Genomic DNA, 16722 nt, shown 5'->3' on the forward strand with positions numbered 1-16722 from the left:
TTCGAAATCCAAAGCATTGCAAATTGTCTCGCGTCAGTTTGGTCTCTATGTGTGGATATTGGGCGATGTTACTATCATCGTAATTAAAATAGATAGAGTACGAATCAATCGATTAATCATTATTTCATTATAGAACCCACGCACCTTAAATTTACGTACAACCAATCATAAGTATACGTGGGTCATATTCAGTGAATTCTGTCATTAGTGGCATTTCTGAAATATCCACTTTGTGAGATTTACATGATTGTTAACGGTCTAGGGGATAAACCATGTACAAGTCACGATTGACGCTGGATGGAAAACGCGACAAACCATTCAGGTCAGAATTATTCGAAGTTACTCCAAGAACGTATCAACGAATCGGAAATAAAGTGTAATTAGCTCTACTTTATCAACCTTAAAATGCTAATTCGTGTGACAAAGCCATTGCTGCCAATGCACGCTTTTCTCGGAAGAGGTGTTACTTCTGGCGCTGTGCGATCTCCATCTGTAACGTGTTCTTTCTTGGAGTTGTCTTTCTTCTCCGGGATGCTTACGAACTCCCTTCCTCGAAATGTCGACCCACTTATTTTCATTCCAGTAAGATTAATACCGCCTCGTGTTTATGTGAGATTCAAAGTTTCGACGTCTCTATGTGTGGATATTGGGCGATGTTACTATCATCGTAATTAAAATAGATAAGAGTACGAATCAATCGATTAATCATTATTTCATTATAGAACCCGCGCATCCTTAAATTTACGTACAACCAATCATAAGTATACGTGGGTCATATTCAGTGAATTCTGTCATTAGTGGCATTTCTGAAATACCCACTTTGTGAGATTTACTGGGAGCCACTTTGGCAATCGCGCTATGACGCTACTTCAGCGCAATTGTAACGCAGTGTGGACTGGTAGCCTCCCTTTGGTCTGCTGGTGAGTTAAGTTTAAAATAAAACGGAACGTATTCAATTCAATTAATTTATTACCTTAATATACATGTAGTATATAAATGGCATATAATTACATACATATAGGAAAAGGTAGCTAATAAACACAGACCTCACATACACACACATATCTCACTCTTAATTCAATTCACCTTCGTCGTCTTTGTCATCATCATCATCATCATCACCACCACCAACACCGCCGCCACCAATAAATTTGCACATATTTTACATCACCCGTGCCTTATTAGCCTCAAATATATATCTAGCGAGTTCACGAAGATCACACATATTATGAACACTTAATAGCTGTATAAGTTTGTATACTGATGGATTTCGCCATTAATATGGTTTTATGTATTTTACTCTCAGATTATGATAATTTCTGCATCTCAAAATAAAATGATATTCATTCAGTCTAAATTGCAGCTCATACAGAGTCTTTGTTCTCTCGTTGTACTTTGATAAACATATTCGGTATTTCACAGGAATAAACTACGTCAAATAGTATTGTAGGGTATGTTGGTTTACTAGGTGCTGATATAAAATACATTTAGGCGAGGCCTCTAATAAACCTCTCAGATATTGTTGGCTTTGATTAAATAGTCTTGTTTATCAGATACAAAATACTTTTATAGTTATAAGAATAGCAATTTGTCCATACATCTGCGAATCCGACAGCGAAAAGACACTGTTTGACATAATTAACCCAGTTAAAGGAATTGCATATATGTACCTATATTGCTACTTCTTAAAAATAAGTATGCAGTCTTTACAATACAAGTTTTTGAATCCATTATTTTAACCAGTACCTTATCATTCTAAATTTTCTTATATATTCTAAAGGATATCGACCTAATTCAAAATACAGCATTGCATTACAAATCGACTTCTTAACTTTTAAAATCTTCTTACAAAAGTGCAAATGTACTTTCTCAATATCTAAGCATTTTGTAGATCCCCAAACTGCACATGCATAATGCATTATACTACAAACTTAATAATGTGTCAAATAAATTCAATAACGTTGTAGAATAAGGCTCAAGTTAGAACAGCTTGAAAAAAAGATCAAACATGACCTTTCGTCCTTGATAAGATAACTGTTTCTATATATGGTTAAATTTATTAGCAAATTAAGTTTTACTCCTAAATAGCTGAATACATCTACAACCTCCACCTCCACACCATTATGCATCCATTTTTCTCTATCTCGTATTCGACCTCCATTTCTAAATACAATAACTTTGTTTTTTCAGTGTTAATCATTCAGATTGTCTTAGAAATTCTGTAAACCTTCAATAGTTTCAGAAAACATTACTAAGTCATCCGCATACATTAGCATGTATTACCCGACTGTATCGCACGAACACATGCTCCTACGTGGCAATCAGGTAATGTACGTATAATAATAATTAATGTTCAATTTCTAAATTAAACCTCTCGTGAGCGTTACGTGATCGCGGCCCTGTATACACAACGTTGGATGAGCCAATACGTATTCATTGGGAAAGGAATTAATATAGGCTGTAAGCTTGTTTTCCGATTCCAAATTATAAAAAATGTATATATACTTGAATATTAAAAAACTTATGTTATTTTTTTTATTAAGCATTAGTATCAGAACAACTTGAAGTGTAATACGGAAATAACGCATCTTTACATGGTGAAAAATAAAGGCCCAAATACACCTCATTGTTTTACACCTCAATTAAAACTGCTATAACCGGTGATAATTAAGGTATATGATCATTTCAAATTTCTCCTCGTTAATTTAGAACTAAATCTACCTGCGATACATCATGTACTGTTTATATATAATTTTCTGCGTTGATTTAGTTTTCCATATGGAGCAAATGATACCTTCGAATACTTTAAAATATTATATATTCAGGATGATTCCGTGTCAGGGGAAGCAACTCTTTGGTGAACCAAAATGATGTAAACTTTCACATAAAGCAATTCAGGTATATACAATAAAACATAATATGAACTTATATACAAAGACTATTTGTAATATGTATTATCATTTTGGTGAATTTTTGCGTATTAAATAGTATTTAGACGAAAATGTGCTTTATTTATTTTTATATTTTTTTTCTATTTGCATAAATCTTCATATGATTTTCAATGGAATAAGCACACGGATCAGGGACATATATAGATTATTATACGTCCCTGCACGGATACATGATTTTTTTTCGAAATTCAAATCGCCCTATATCCATCGTGCGTTCAAAAAATAATCATTGTTATCGCTATTCCTTCAAAAGTACCGGAGGTATATTTCTCAAACTTCATATGTAGGTTTCCCTATTTGTGCCCATTTATTTTAGTCTGATCAGAAAAAACAAAATGACCGACAGGTGGCCATCTTGGATTTTGACTGTTGAAGTTTGTTATTGCTGTTTCGTGAAAAGAACTGCAGGGGTATGTCACTATAGTTGTGCCCATTCGATTCTGGGTCTGGGTACCCGTAAAGTTATACGTATGCGCTGTGAAACGGACACCTGACCGGAAAAAAAGGCCGACAGGCAGCTATTTTTTTTTTTTTGAAGTTCAGATTGTTATCGCCATATTCCTCAATGTATGTATAGTTTTCTCGATCTTCAAATTCAAATGTAGGTTCGATTCGGTCCGCTCCTCTGTATATGTACCCCCTGTGATATAAGCCATAGCAGAGACGTACATATCACGTGATAAATCTCTGGTCCTTAACAGACGACCTAATCAACATCCGGTCCAAATGATCAAGCGTGCGCTTGAATGCAACACGTCTATTCAACCATTATTGTGATATTGACTTGTAACTGATGACGTGAGGCATCATAAGGAAATTTGACAACATTGAAAACATTCACAACAACCTACGGTCTAAAGATGGTTTTTGAAAGGATCAAGAAGTCCATTCATTATTTCTACCTGCAATACACACTGGTAACATCCCTATACATGCTGGAACCAATGGAAGTACGAACGTTCAGTATCCTTTTCAAAAAGCATAAACGATTGCGGAAACCGCACCCGGTCCCGATTTTGCGTTTGATAGGCCTACAGGTGGGAATCACGACTGAAGACACTTCAGCTATAGAAAAATGTTGGCTTTATCGTGCTTTTTGTAATACAACATATTGACTCGTGCATGTTGTTTCAAATTAAGATAAGACAATTTCATTATAACTTTAATTACAGACCCCTACCTGTGGTTACTTGTATGTATAAAATGTAGGAAATGGGTATATGTGTCATTATAGAAATAAGGATAGGAAAGATGTATCTTACCTAACATTTCAATATTGTGAATGGGGAATGCTACAACACAATAGCCCGAGTTTCCTCTGGCCCTGACACCATGTCTGGTGTAGGGCCAGAGCTCGCTTCTATATGAAAACGTGGAATTATCTGACACCGTTCGGCGTCGCTAAGATTTTGCTGCAAACACAATAAAATCGGGTGCGACATAACACCTACCTTACATATATGGATGGATAAGATATATCTATTAACCCCTAAACTCCCATTTAGTCCCAAATCATTGTTATATTCTGTTCATTGAGACCCTTACGCTGGTCAAAATTTCACACTGACTGCAACTAACCACCCAAATCGGAACGCAATGGACTGAAAAGACCAAATATTGTTTATTATGTTTTTCCTCTTACATAGTTTAACTACCAAAAACTAAGCTTGTTATTCCCAAAAATATCTGTTATATTATAATATAAGAATAAAATTGTACAATATTTAAAAATTATAAACGGTAAATTATAAATACAAGAATACATTATTTACAAATTATAAGCGGTAAATTATATAAACTTATTTTTTTGATGTATTTTTTTTCTTTTTGCTCACTGATTAGAGTGATAAGGCCTCCCTCGACGTACATAGTTAGCAATATGGCGTCGAGTCAAGTGTGAACTTCTGACAAGTGTAAAGCAATTAGGGTCTATACGGATGGGATATAACACTAATATGGGACTTAACGTGTGTTTTGGAGTAAATAAATATCTCATCTATCCATATATTTTAGGTAGTTGTTATGTCACGCTCGATTTTATTGTGTGTGTACCAAAATCTTTGCAACACCAAACGGTGTAGGAGAATTCCATGTTTTTATATAGCTACAACACAAGTGATTCTCTAGTTAAAACACAAATAAACCAGGAAATGTTAATCGTAATAATATGGGAGGATGTACTCTCAACATGCAACAATATTAAAACACAAATAAACCAGGAATGTTAATCGTAATAATATCATGAGAGGATGTACTCGCAACATGCAACAATATTAAAACACAAATAAACCAGGAATGTTAAGCATAAAGATATGGTAGAATGTACTCACTCCAACAATATTAAGAGGTGTAACGCAGCAAGAAACTTTTAACTGGCGTTAACTTGTATGTAGTATATAAGTATATAATCATATCCTATCTCATTTGTTCTGACATTATAATTATCAGTAATAAATGTGCAAGTGTACTTTGTTTAAAATTGTTAACCTTAATGAATTTTCAGACTCAATATTGATTGCAGTGATAGCCATGTGTGTGTATACCAGTTGTTCAGTACTGCCAGGACACTTCAGACTGCTGTTTCAGACATTAGCATACTATATCTATGGAGCGGAAGCCTTTGAACAGTCAATCAAAACAGGATGATACATATATATATACCAGCTACATCACATGGATTTTCATTCAAGTATTTTGTGATGAATCTCCATTATATTCCATATATTTTAAACTGAAGACTGTTGTCACATTGGAGAAAGAGTTCTGTGGACTTGACTGAATTTAATAATCTGCAAAAAGGAAATGCTAAATTTTCAATGTCTTATCTTCAAAAATTTCCTTGGTTTTGTAAGCCAGTATATATACTGTTCAGTAGTGACTGTTAGTTGGATTGCTACTGCACATGAATGTACAATAATCTGAAATTGGAGAAAAGGATTTCAACTTTACCTAGTAATTATATATATAATTTGTTGTCATTGATTTAAAGTTGTGTAAATGAACATTTTAATTCCTGTAAAACTGAATAGCAAAATTGTTCATATCACTCTGACAAGAGTTTGTGTCATTGTGCATATTATGTGTAATCAGATTTATATATACTATTAGACGTTCTTTATCTCTAGTCAATGATGTCACCATAATTAGGCCCATGTGTAATAGATATATATATACTGAAAAATACCTGTCTTCTAGGAAGTAATTATAAATATGCACATGACATGGTACTCAACTATTGATTCAAAGACTAGATTGCCAGTTCTAATTCTTGCCTATACATGTACATTTATATAATTAACTGCTTTTTTTCCTCTTTTATATATATGCTTTAATCACTGTTTATATTTATTTGGTGCTAGAAAAACAATGTTCTGATTTTGTTTTAGTATTGTTATAGAACTGTGTTCATTACTGTTTTACTATTTTCAATACGATGGTTAATGTAGTTCATTTTACTTGCAGTTAAATCAATTCTGAATTTAAACAAGGCTGAGAGGTTTTACCTTATTTTGTTTTAACTTATTCTATAGAATAAACCAAATGTAGCCAATTTTTAATGTCCTATTTTAAATTATGGGTCATATGACTTTTTTGTGTGTTTTAAATTCTTTGTACATCATATGTATTACATCAGTTGTGAATTTAAACAAGGCAATGATTTTATCATTTATTTGTGAATATATGATACCCCCTGGCAGCACCAAAATGTTATATTTTAATTATGGGTCAAATTATTCTTTGGAATAATTTCAATTTCCACCTTTGAATAATATATACATGTATACATATACACGTCTTTTCTGCAGACTTGATCTCACAGTAAAACAGCCTATAGTGGATACATTTTTAGACATTGTCATATTCCTTGCCAGAAATTTTATGTGTAAGTATAAGCTTGCCAGAAATTCTATATGTAAGTATAAGTTTGCTAAAACATTATTGGCTGTCCTGATCAGTATTTTTTTCTTATGCTTCAAAAAAAATTCGTAAAACAGTATCAATATATTTTCGCTTTAATTTCTTTATGCAATATATACATGCTATAGATTCTGATTCACTAGGTTTTAAAGTATTAATGCAAAAATTGGATTTATTTACATAGATAAGGTCACCGAAATATTGACATGTAAATTAAACTTGTTACAGTGGCTGAACAGTGGTCCTGTAACATGGTATCCTTGAAAATTGTAATCTGTCACTTTTTGGATGATGTCTGAAGGTAAAACTTTGTTTAATATTTCTTTCTATCTTAACTTCAGTTGTTAAATTGATATAACATTAAATATACATATATTTTAATTGGATACAAGATATATACTTTTTAATCAGAAATATAATACCCGTATGTAAATTTGCAAATAAAGATTTTTTATGCCTGCATCTAGTAATGTTGTCTCTTAACCATTAAGTGAGTGGAGTATAATTTGAATTCACCCTCTGCGTGACCTTTAATCTTAGGCATCTGCATACAGATCTAGACATGAAAATGGTATACAATACACAAATTGTCTATATAAATATCCATAAAATGTAGTACTACCAAGAAATATTGTTTTAATTAGGACAGAAAAACTGAGCTTGTACTCAATTTAGACTCCAGGCAGATGAAAAATTGGTACATAAAGCACATGTCTTGCCATTATACACCTGTACACATATTTAAACTAGAGCTGTCACCGAGGGGGTGACAAGTATACCCCCCGCTTTTCCATGATTGGTTTGGATACTTTGTGAAGCTGCCTATTTATGGTACTATAACCAAATCAAACATGTTCTATGTTTAGGTAAGAACTTGGTGAATGCATAGCCGAACAAAATTTTGCTCGTTTTTAAAGAAAAGGGGCATAACTCTATTAGAACTGGTAATTCGGCAAAATCTTTGCATAGAGCTAAGCCTCATAGGGTCTTCTAACTACATACCAAATTTTAGTAAAATCTATTGAAAACAAAGCAAATGCATAGCCGGACAAGCTAGTAACCTTTTTTTACATAAAGGGGCATAACTCTGTAAAAAGGTTTTTTTCGGAAGAAGCCGTTACTGGAGACACAACTTCATGCCATCCTTAAACTCTGTAGAAAAAATTCAAGAAAATCCATCAAAAACTAAGTGAATGCATAGCCGGACAAAATTATGACACATTTTGTATGAAAAAGGGGCATAACTCTGATAAAAAGTGCTAAAGTGGCATAATTTGTTTAAAAGGACTACTTGGGGGGAACATCACAACACTATATGGTCTTTTAACTATACACCAATTTTGTGAAAACTGAGGAAATGCATAACTGGACAAAATTATAACCATTTTTCAAATAAAGGGGCATAACTATGTAAAAAGCATTTACTGGAGGCACAAGTGCATGAAGTCCTTCAACTGTGTAAAAAGTTTCAAGAAAATCCATTGAAAACAAAGCAAATGCATAGCCGGACACGCTAGTTACCATTTTTTCCATAACGGGGCATAATTCTGTAAAAAGTTTTTTTTCTCGGAAGAAGCCGTTACTGGAGACACAACATCATGCCATCCTTCAACTCTGTATAAAGTTTCAAGAAAATCCATCAAAAACTAAGTGAATGCATAGCTGGACAAAATTATGACACATTTTGTATGAAAAAGGGGCATAACTTTGTTAAAAAGGGCTAAAGTGGCATAATTTGTTTAAAAGGACTTCTTGGCGAAAATCACAACACCATATGGTCTTTTAACTATACACCAATTTTGTGAAAACTGAGGAAATGCATAACTGGACAAAATTATAACCATTTTTCAAGTAAAGGGGGAATAACTATGTAAAAAGCATTTACTGGAGGCACAAGTGCATGCAGTCCTTCAACTGTGTAAAAAGTTTAAAGAAAATCTATTGAAAACAAAGCAAATGCATAGCCGGACAAGCTAGTAACCATTTTTTACATAAAGGGGCATAACTCTGTAAAAAGTTTTTTTTCAGAAGAAGCCGTTACTGGAGACACAACTTCATGCCATCCTTAAACTCTGTAGAAAAATTTCAAGAAAATCCATCAAAAACTAAGTGAATGCATAGCCGGACAAAATTATGACACATTTTGTATGAAAAAGGGGCATAACTGTTAAAAAGGGCTAAAGGGGCATAATTTGTTTAAAAGGACTACTTTGGGGGAACATCACAACACTATATGGTCTTTTAACTATACACCAATTTTGTGAAAACTGAGGAAATGCATAACTGGACAAAATTATAACCATTTTTCAAATAAAGGGGCATAACTATGTAAAAAGCATTTACTGGAGGCACAAGTGCATGAAGTCCTTCAACTGTGTAAAAAGTTTCAAGAAAATCCATTGAAAACAAAGCAAATGCATAGCCGGACACGCTAGTAACCATTTTTTCCATAACGGGGCATAATTCTGTAAAAAGTTTTTTTTTCGGAAGAAGCTGTTACTGGAGACACAACATCATGCCATCCTTCAACTCTGTATAAAGTTTCAAGAAAATCCATCAAAAACTAAGTGAATGCAATAGCTGGACAAAATTATGACACATTTTGTATGAAAAAGGGGCATAACTTGTTAAAAAGGGCTAAAGTGGCATAATTTGTTTTAAAAGGACTTCTTGGCGAAATCACAACACCATATGGTCTTTTAACTATACACCAATTTTGTGAAAACTGAGGAAATGCATAACTGGACAAAATTATAACCATTTTTCAAGTAAAGGGGGAATAACTATGTAAAAAGCATTTACTGGAGGCACAAGTGCATGAAGTCCTTCAACTGTGTAAAAAGTTTAAAGAAAATCTTGAAAACAAAGCAAATGCATAGCCGGACAAGCTAGTAACCATTTTTTACATAAAGGGGCATAATTCTGTAAAAAGGTTTTTTTTTCGGAAGAAGCCGTTACTGGATACACAACATCATGCCATCCTTCAACTCTGTATAAAGTTTCAAGAAAATCCATCAAAAACTAAGTGAATGCATAGCCGGACAATATTATGACACATTTTGTATGAAAAAGGGGCATAACTCTGTTAAAAAGGACTAAATCGCAAAATCACTGCAGGGTACACAAGTTCATATGGTCTTCTAATTATATACCAAATTTGAGTGAAATCCATAAAGAAATGAGCGAATGCATAGCCGGACAAATTTTGTGACAGACAGACAAGGTGATTCCAGTATACCCCCCCCCCCCCCCCCCCCTAACTTTGTTGCGGGGGGTATAACAATAACATTGCCCTACATTCAGCTATACAGTGATTGCCCAAACAAAGAAATTGGCATTTGTGCCAATGCGGCCTTTGACATACAGACCCCAAAATCAATGTGATACACCACCTTACCATCCTTTGGATTTTCCATAACAGATTCCACTTATTAACCTTTGAAGTAAAAAAAATTATTGCCTAGACATCAAGAAAAGCATCTTAAAAAAAATTAAAATAACCTTGACTTAAATGTGATCTTTACCAAACTTTAAAAACCCCATAGTGAAATGTGGAACTGCACCAGATCATTGATATCAAAAAATTTAATTTGACCTTTAACCTTACCGGTGATATGTATAACTTTGACTGGGCTCATTAATATGAAAATGGTACAATGGCCTTATCCTATATTGAAGAAATGTTATTTGAACCTTTCAGTGATTGTTATAAAATTTTCGCCTGGAAGAACATCTTAAAATTCTGTGGGGTTACATTCTCAGTTGATGGTGGTTGTATGTGGATGCAACCCTTGGAATTTCAAGGAGAATCTGCGATGGATGTTTTGTTTTGTGAGAGCATAAAGAAACATCCTGAAGCTGTTGTAGAAGACAAAAGAAATGGACGCTTGACAAAGTGTGATACATGTATGGACAGAGCACAAAATGTAAAACGATCTTGATTCAGTTGAAACAAAATGGAATGCAATGTTAACTGTATAATAAAAGAAATTGACTGGTTAAGAAATGCAGTTCCATGGAATAAGATCAGTTTCAATTTCTGACTAGCTATGAACAAGATTTCTGTTTTGTTATCAAGTATGGACTATATTTAGACAATCACCCACAGAGATTTGTATCAAAGGTGCGATAATCAAAAATAAGATTCATAATCGATAAAATTATAATAATAGATGTACATGTATATAGATTGATTACAAACAACAAAATAAGATTTTTTTGTTCAGTGTAGTTTAATAAATGATGAAGACATTTCTCAATGACAAAACAAAGGTGAGAACTAGTCTATTTTGTCTTTGAAGAGGTTTATGAAATAATGAGCACTTCAATATCGGGGAAATCCAATTTCCTCAGTCTCTGGACTATTTTGTTGTTTGATCGCCTGAAGGCAAGTCTTCCCACAGAGATATAGTATCACATTTAACATGCAGCCACTTGGTTGTCATACTTTTTAAAAGCTGCTAAGATCCCTATTTGATCCACATCTTAACATGTGTCAAAGATCCTTGCCCAATACATGTCTTAAATGTCAAATGATCCCTGTCAAATCTACAGAATCCAAACAATTTATCAAAGGTCCTCATCAGATTCATCAGATTCCTCCAGTGCCTCCTGAAAAAGCAATATTATAAGTAGTAAGTAACAATTCATGCTAATTTACATTAAAATTGTACTTCAATGCATGTATATAAATAATTGATGCATTATAAGAAAACTAAAACAGAAAAAGATTTACAGATACGTGTGTAATTTCAACATCAAATCTACAAATTAACAAAACATGAATTATGAATTGACGATATTGATATTTGTGGTTAAGTACATTTGAATAAACTCAATGATAAGCATTTATATACCTTTGCATATTTTTCTGCTTCTATAAATATGTTCTCAGGAACTCTTTCATGTTTGCCACCAGTGGCTGTAAAATAAACAAATTTAAACCATCATAATTTATAGGAAAATGGCTAGATGTGTGAATTATTAGAAAAAAAGATATTTCATACATGGACTTAAAAAGAGAAAAAACCAAGGACTAAGGAGATAATCGATGGGTATGAAGTGGATCAGTATAGTCTATATGAACAAACTTTTGACCTTTTAACTGTATTAAAGTTGATTTCAGTATTAAAAAAAAAAAGAGAGGCAAAGTTTAAATCCAAGATTCATAGACAATATAAACCACATGTGTACATACCTTCTCCTACCCAACTCAGCTCCAATTCAAAGTTCTTATCTTTCACCTCATCATGGACAATATAAATACTGAAATGAGTATATTATACCACTGTATTATGAGCCTAATTGAATAAGTGATATTTTCTGTTTGGGGTTTAATAAAACACAATTCTCTGAAACAATGATATAATGAACTCGAACACTTTCAGAATAGACGTGAAGGTAGATTTCAATAGTCAATCAAATAAAATACAACACAAGGTATATAAACTGAATGAATATACATACATTCTTTATAAATATCAACAAAGAGTTTATCATTTAATAGTATTTTCATAAACCTTACATTTTAGCCACTTCTTTGACCAGATCTCTGATAGGCATATCTCTCATCTGTCATGGAGAAATGAAGAAAAAGAGAAACAATCATTAAAACAAATATAATGAGTCATTAACATTTATTCACAGACAATGTTATCAATCATTAACCTGGTAACTTCCACTAGAAACTTTATTTCATCATGGCTTGTTTGACTATATAAACTACTATACCTTTAATTTTTCAATTTCTGTCTTTGCTGCCTGTTTGGCTTTACCAGTTGCACAACCATGATATCCCTGCATACAAAGCAAGATAAACTCTTTTAATAATTTATAATCATTGACAACAAATAAATAAAAGAAGACTTACAGCTACTAACAACAAGTTTAGTACAAGTAAGAGTGTAGTTGGTTTACCAGAGGATATTCATAATTCAATATAAGTCATAGAAAACTTCATTAAAGTGTTTTTACATTTTATGTCAAGGTCTCCTACAGTGTTCACACGGGAGAATAAAATACAGAAAAAATTACTGTATATGTATCTTAACACACTCAAATGTTACTGCATAGCTTAATTAAACAGATTAGTGAGATGATGAATTGGTGGACCCATGCTAATAGTGAAACTATAAATCAGCAGATGGCATTCAATGTGAAAACCCCAAAAATGATATTACTATGAAAACAGAAACATTTGCAGTATATCAAAGGTAAAACGTAAAGAATGAATGTACTAACTGACATGTAGAAACAGAACAAAGATACAATATTAAAAGTTCTGGTCATTCTTAAAGACTTGAGCCACCTTTATACACATACTTGTTACTTTGCTCTTTTCCTTAAATAATTTAATATCCAATAATAAAACAATTCCTCATTATACAAGAAATATCAATCCATGAACTTTTTTACATCTTTTAATTGTGTTGATGGAGTACCTACCCAGGACACTCCAGAAGGATCGATCATGTACATCTGGGGTCCCTCTTTTCCATACGATCCCACGATAGCACTGACTCCAAATGGTCGTACACTACTGTAGAGAGTGTGTGCATGTACAAACAGTGATACTCTGTCTGTCATGTGCTGAAACATCACATTCATAAACATTTTTTTTTAATCTTTGAATATGTATTCATATGTAACAAGTTCTAACAACAGTTTCAAGCAACTATGTAGGTTTCTGATGTTTTCTGGACCTTTTTAAAAAAAAATGATAAAATACCAGAAACCTTCCAATTACTATCTTACCTGTCTTAGCTAGCAAAAGTTGTCATGTAGATTTCAACAAAGCACGACAGACCTGCTTAACAGTGTCAAATGTCTTACCTTTAGGGAGAATAGCTGCCAACATTTTTGGAATTTCATAATTTCAAGTACAGTGTATATGGTTTATACAATTAAAGACCTCCTTTTGACAGTCTTATACTCAAAAGAAGCAGATTTTTTTCCACTGGATTAATCACAATTTTGAAATTTTGATTAATAAAGGAGATTCAATGCGAGTTCATGTCTAAAATAAGGTTCTTATACCTATTCCTTGTGTAAAATGGGACAGTTGTAGTTTACTTTGATAGAAATAAGTCATACTGTAGTTTGGACACCTGATAAATCATATCTTACTTTGAGTGGAATGGGACAGCCATAGTTATATCTGTAGTTGGAACACTCTTCTCTTGCAGTTTCTACAACCTGTCTTGCATCAGCTAATAATCCAGCTACCGCCTGCAAAAAGGAAATTACTCTCAGATGATAAAACAACATACAGTAACACACACACACACACAAATCTTTCTGACCATCACAACATTTTATATGATCGGATTGGATAATTAAGTGTTTACATTATGAGATACAGTCTAGACTTTGTGAGAATATACAGGCAGACTACATCAGTATGTGTACCTGAAGAAAATGGACTGGTAGTCTTTGTGTATAATGTAAAATGTATAGAAAAATAGTATTTATCTAAGATAGATTTTAGTTGAGCTCATTAATACCTGCCATGGATTAACTGTTTACATGTGGGAAATTCAAAATGATGCTATGATATGTGATTTCAGATACCAACCATTCCTATGTGTTGGTCTACATTGAAAATCCTTTTGTTAGCTCCAGCCTCGTACAGCTTTGATGTGACAAGTTTTTCAACTCCAAACACAACTCCATCTTTTCCTCTCACTCCCACTGCAGTTCTGAAGGAACAATAAAAATGTGAAAAAAACAAGTTAGCTCGCGATCTTTTCTTTTATACCCAGAAAAAGCATATATGTAAAAGTGATAGTAATGTATTATGTTTACTTGGACCTCATCGGCTGTCGAGCTTATCATTATACCATCTGATACTGATAGAGTTGAATAAAGGGAAGTAACTCTGGATGATCTGTATAGTAAATTATGCTGCAAAGGCAGAATAATAGTTATCTATCAAAACAATACTTCATTATAAATATATATACCACATGTAAAGGTATTGTAATAGGTATAACAATAGCATTTAGATCTAGACATACCCACTGTTTTCCACTGCTTTCAACGCATATTCTACCTGGAATACTCTTCCATCTGGAGAGAATTGTGAAGCACTGAGATCGTACTACAAATTCAAACAATGAAAAAATCATTTGATCAATTATATTGTTATAAATTTAACACAAGAAAAGTGATTGCCAGGATCTGATACATGTATCATTGTATTTAACTCTACCGATTGATAGAATATTTGATGCACACCACAAATATTTTTTTTAATATACCGTATATATCATCTTGGTAGTATCAAGGTGTCTTTAGTCTGTTCAAGTGTTGTAAATGTTAATTGTCACAATTGAAGAAAGCATAAATCCTGTAGATTTGTAGTGCATTTTGTTATTTGTTTTTCTAAAATAAATTTAATTACAGAAGTTATATAACTAGTGAAACAGTACTGCATATGTGAAGGGTTTGTTGTTTGGAAAACTGAATATCAGAGGAAGGAACAGGAGTTAAAATTATTTATTGAAGATATATCACAGCCACCAGAATGTCTGCTTTCTTATAAAAAAATCTGGCATATATGCAACACTTTTCCTGTATTGCAAAATGTATAGATTCTGATACTGTCATTTCCATTGAAAGTCATTGTGCACAGTCTCATTTTCCCATAAGTCATAAGTATTTCCAGTGATTTTTTTTATCTAACCATTAAGGTTTGAAATTAGTTAATAATTAATGCTTTGAACAAATTGAATAAATCTTATTTGATATTTGGGAATATTTCAACTAGTATATATGTATAAGATTTATGTATGATGTTGGTGACCACCAAAATGTCACATATGAAGTTTAATTTTATACTGGTTGTGAAATACATAGTGTTGTTCTGATTAATCAATTTAATTGATGATTAGTCATTTTATCTCTGACTAAATATAATTGATCATGAGTTTATGTGATCAATCATGAGTTTGACTATATTGTATATAACATCATGTCAGGGAAATTTTCAAGATTTTTCAGCCGACATGAAAATTAATAATGAACAATATCATTCAGGTCACTGAGAAGTCCTAATTTCACTATTATAGTAGTATTCCACTATAATAGCTATATATAGCTACAAAAAAACAGTGACAAAGCGAAGCATTTCTGCCAGAAAAGGTATAGGTTAAGCGCACCTTGCAAATGTGTTATAGTCCTGCATTTGAGTAACAGTTACTACTTTGAGTAATAAATAAGTTACTCAAATGGAGGATAGTCTGAAACACATTAAGTTCTTTTAAAAAATATATTTGTAACAAAAAAGGGCTTCGAGCTCTGATGTTCAATGAAGATATATTTACATGCCGATAAGTTGGTAATGTACGTTCTGACATGCTACTGCACTGCGACAGTCTCAAAGGTTTGGGAGTGCATTTGTCTGGTGTCTTTGGAGGTGGCATTTGTGAACTCAATGTTTAGACTAATAATATACATGTACATCTTGTCAGTCAAATAAAAAGCTCACAGACATGGTTCTGTGATGATTGAAAATATAGTATTAAACACTGGACTAAAGAACAAAGTCATAAAATATAACTACAGACTAGATCTACAGTAAATCTGAAATGATAAACTAATTTCAAGCCAGTCCAGAGTAAATATTTCGGCGAAGTATTTTATGAGACTACCGTTGAATTTCTTTCCAGAAGACTACAATCTTATAAAAAAAAACGTTACATAAATACACCTTTAAAAGCTAAAACAGTGATAGGTTTACTGTCTTACCCCTGTTCCTATAGAGCTCATTTTTCAACAGCGTTTTAAGCTTTGTCACTGGCATGTGGTTCACTTCCGGTTCCGCACCGGGTGTAAACTAACAAATTAAACGAGT

The 16722-nt window shown here is 32.9% G+C and overlaps 1 protein-coding gene and 1 long non-coding RNA gene across 2 annotated transcripts; one reads left to right on the forward strand and one right to left on the reverse strand.

The window, feature by feature from the left end:
- Window positions 1–3732: 3732 nt before the first annotated feature.
- Window positions 3733–7327, forward strand: LOC117323652. The gene is made up of 2 exons (XR_004531789.1): window positions 3733–3914; window positions 5455–7327. It is a non-coding gene; the product is annotated as an uncharacterized LOC117323652 (long non-coding RNA).
- Window positions 7328–11077: 3750 nt separating this feature from the next.
- Window positions 11078–16704, reverse strand: LOC117323654 (proteasome subunit alpha type-3-like). Its single transcript, XM_033878987.1, has 10 exons — window positions 16617–16704; window positions 14885–14967; window positions 14443–14566; window positions 13995–14096; window positions 13314–13457; window positions 12600–12665; window positions 12394–12440; window positions 12067–12134; window positions 11726–11790; window positions 11078–11480 (listed from the first exon to the last, which is right to left on the reverse strand). Exons 1-10 carry the CDS (start codon window positions 16635–16637, stop codon window positions 11439–11441), a joined length of 762 nt encoding a protein of 253 aa, XP_033734878.1. The 5' UTR covers window positions 16638–16704; the 3' UTR covers window positions 11078–11438.
- Window positions 16705–16722: the final 18 nt, after the last annotated feature.

Source organism: Pecten maximus, chromosome 3 (assembly GCF_902652985.1).
Source record: "Pecten maximus chromosome 3, xPecMax1.1, whole genome shotgun sequence".
NCBI lineage: Eukaryota > Metazoa > Mollusca > Bivalvia > Pectinida > Pectinidae > Pecten > Pecten maximus.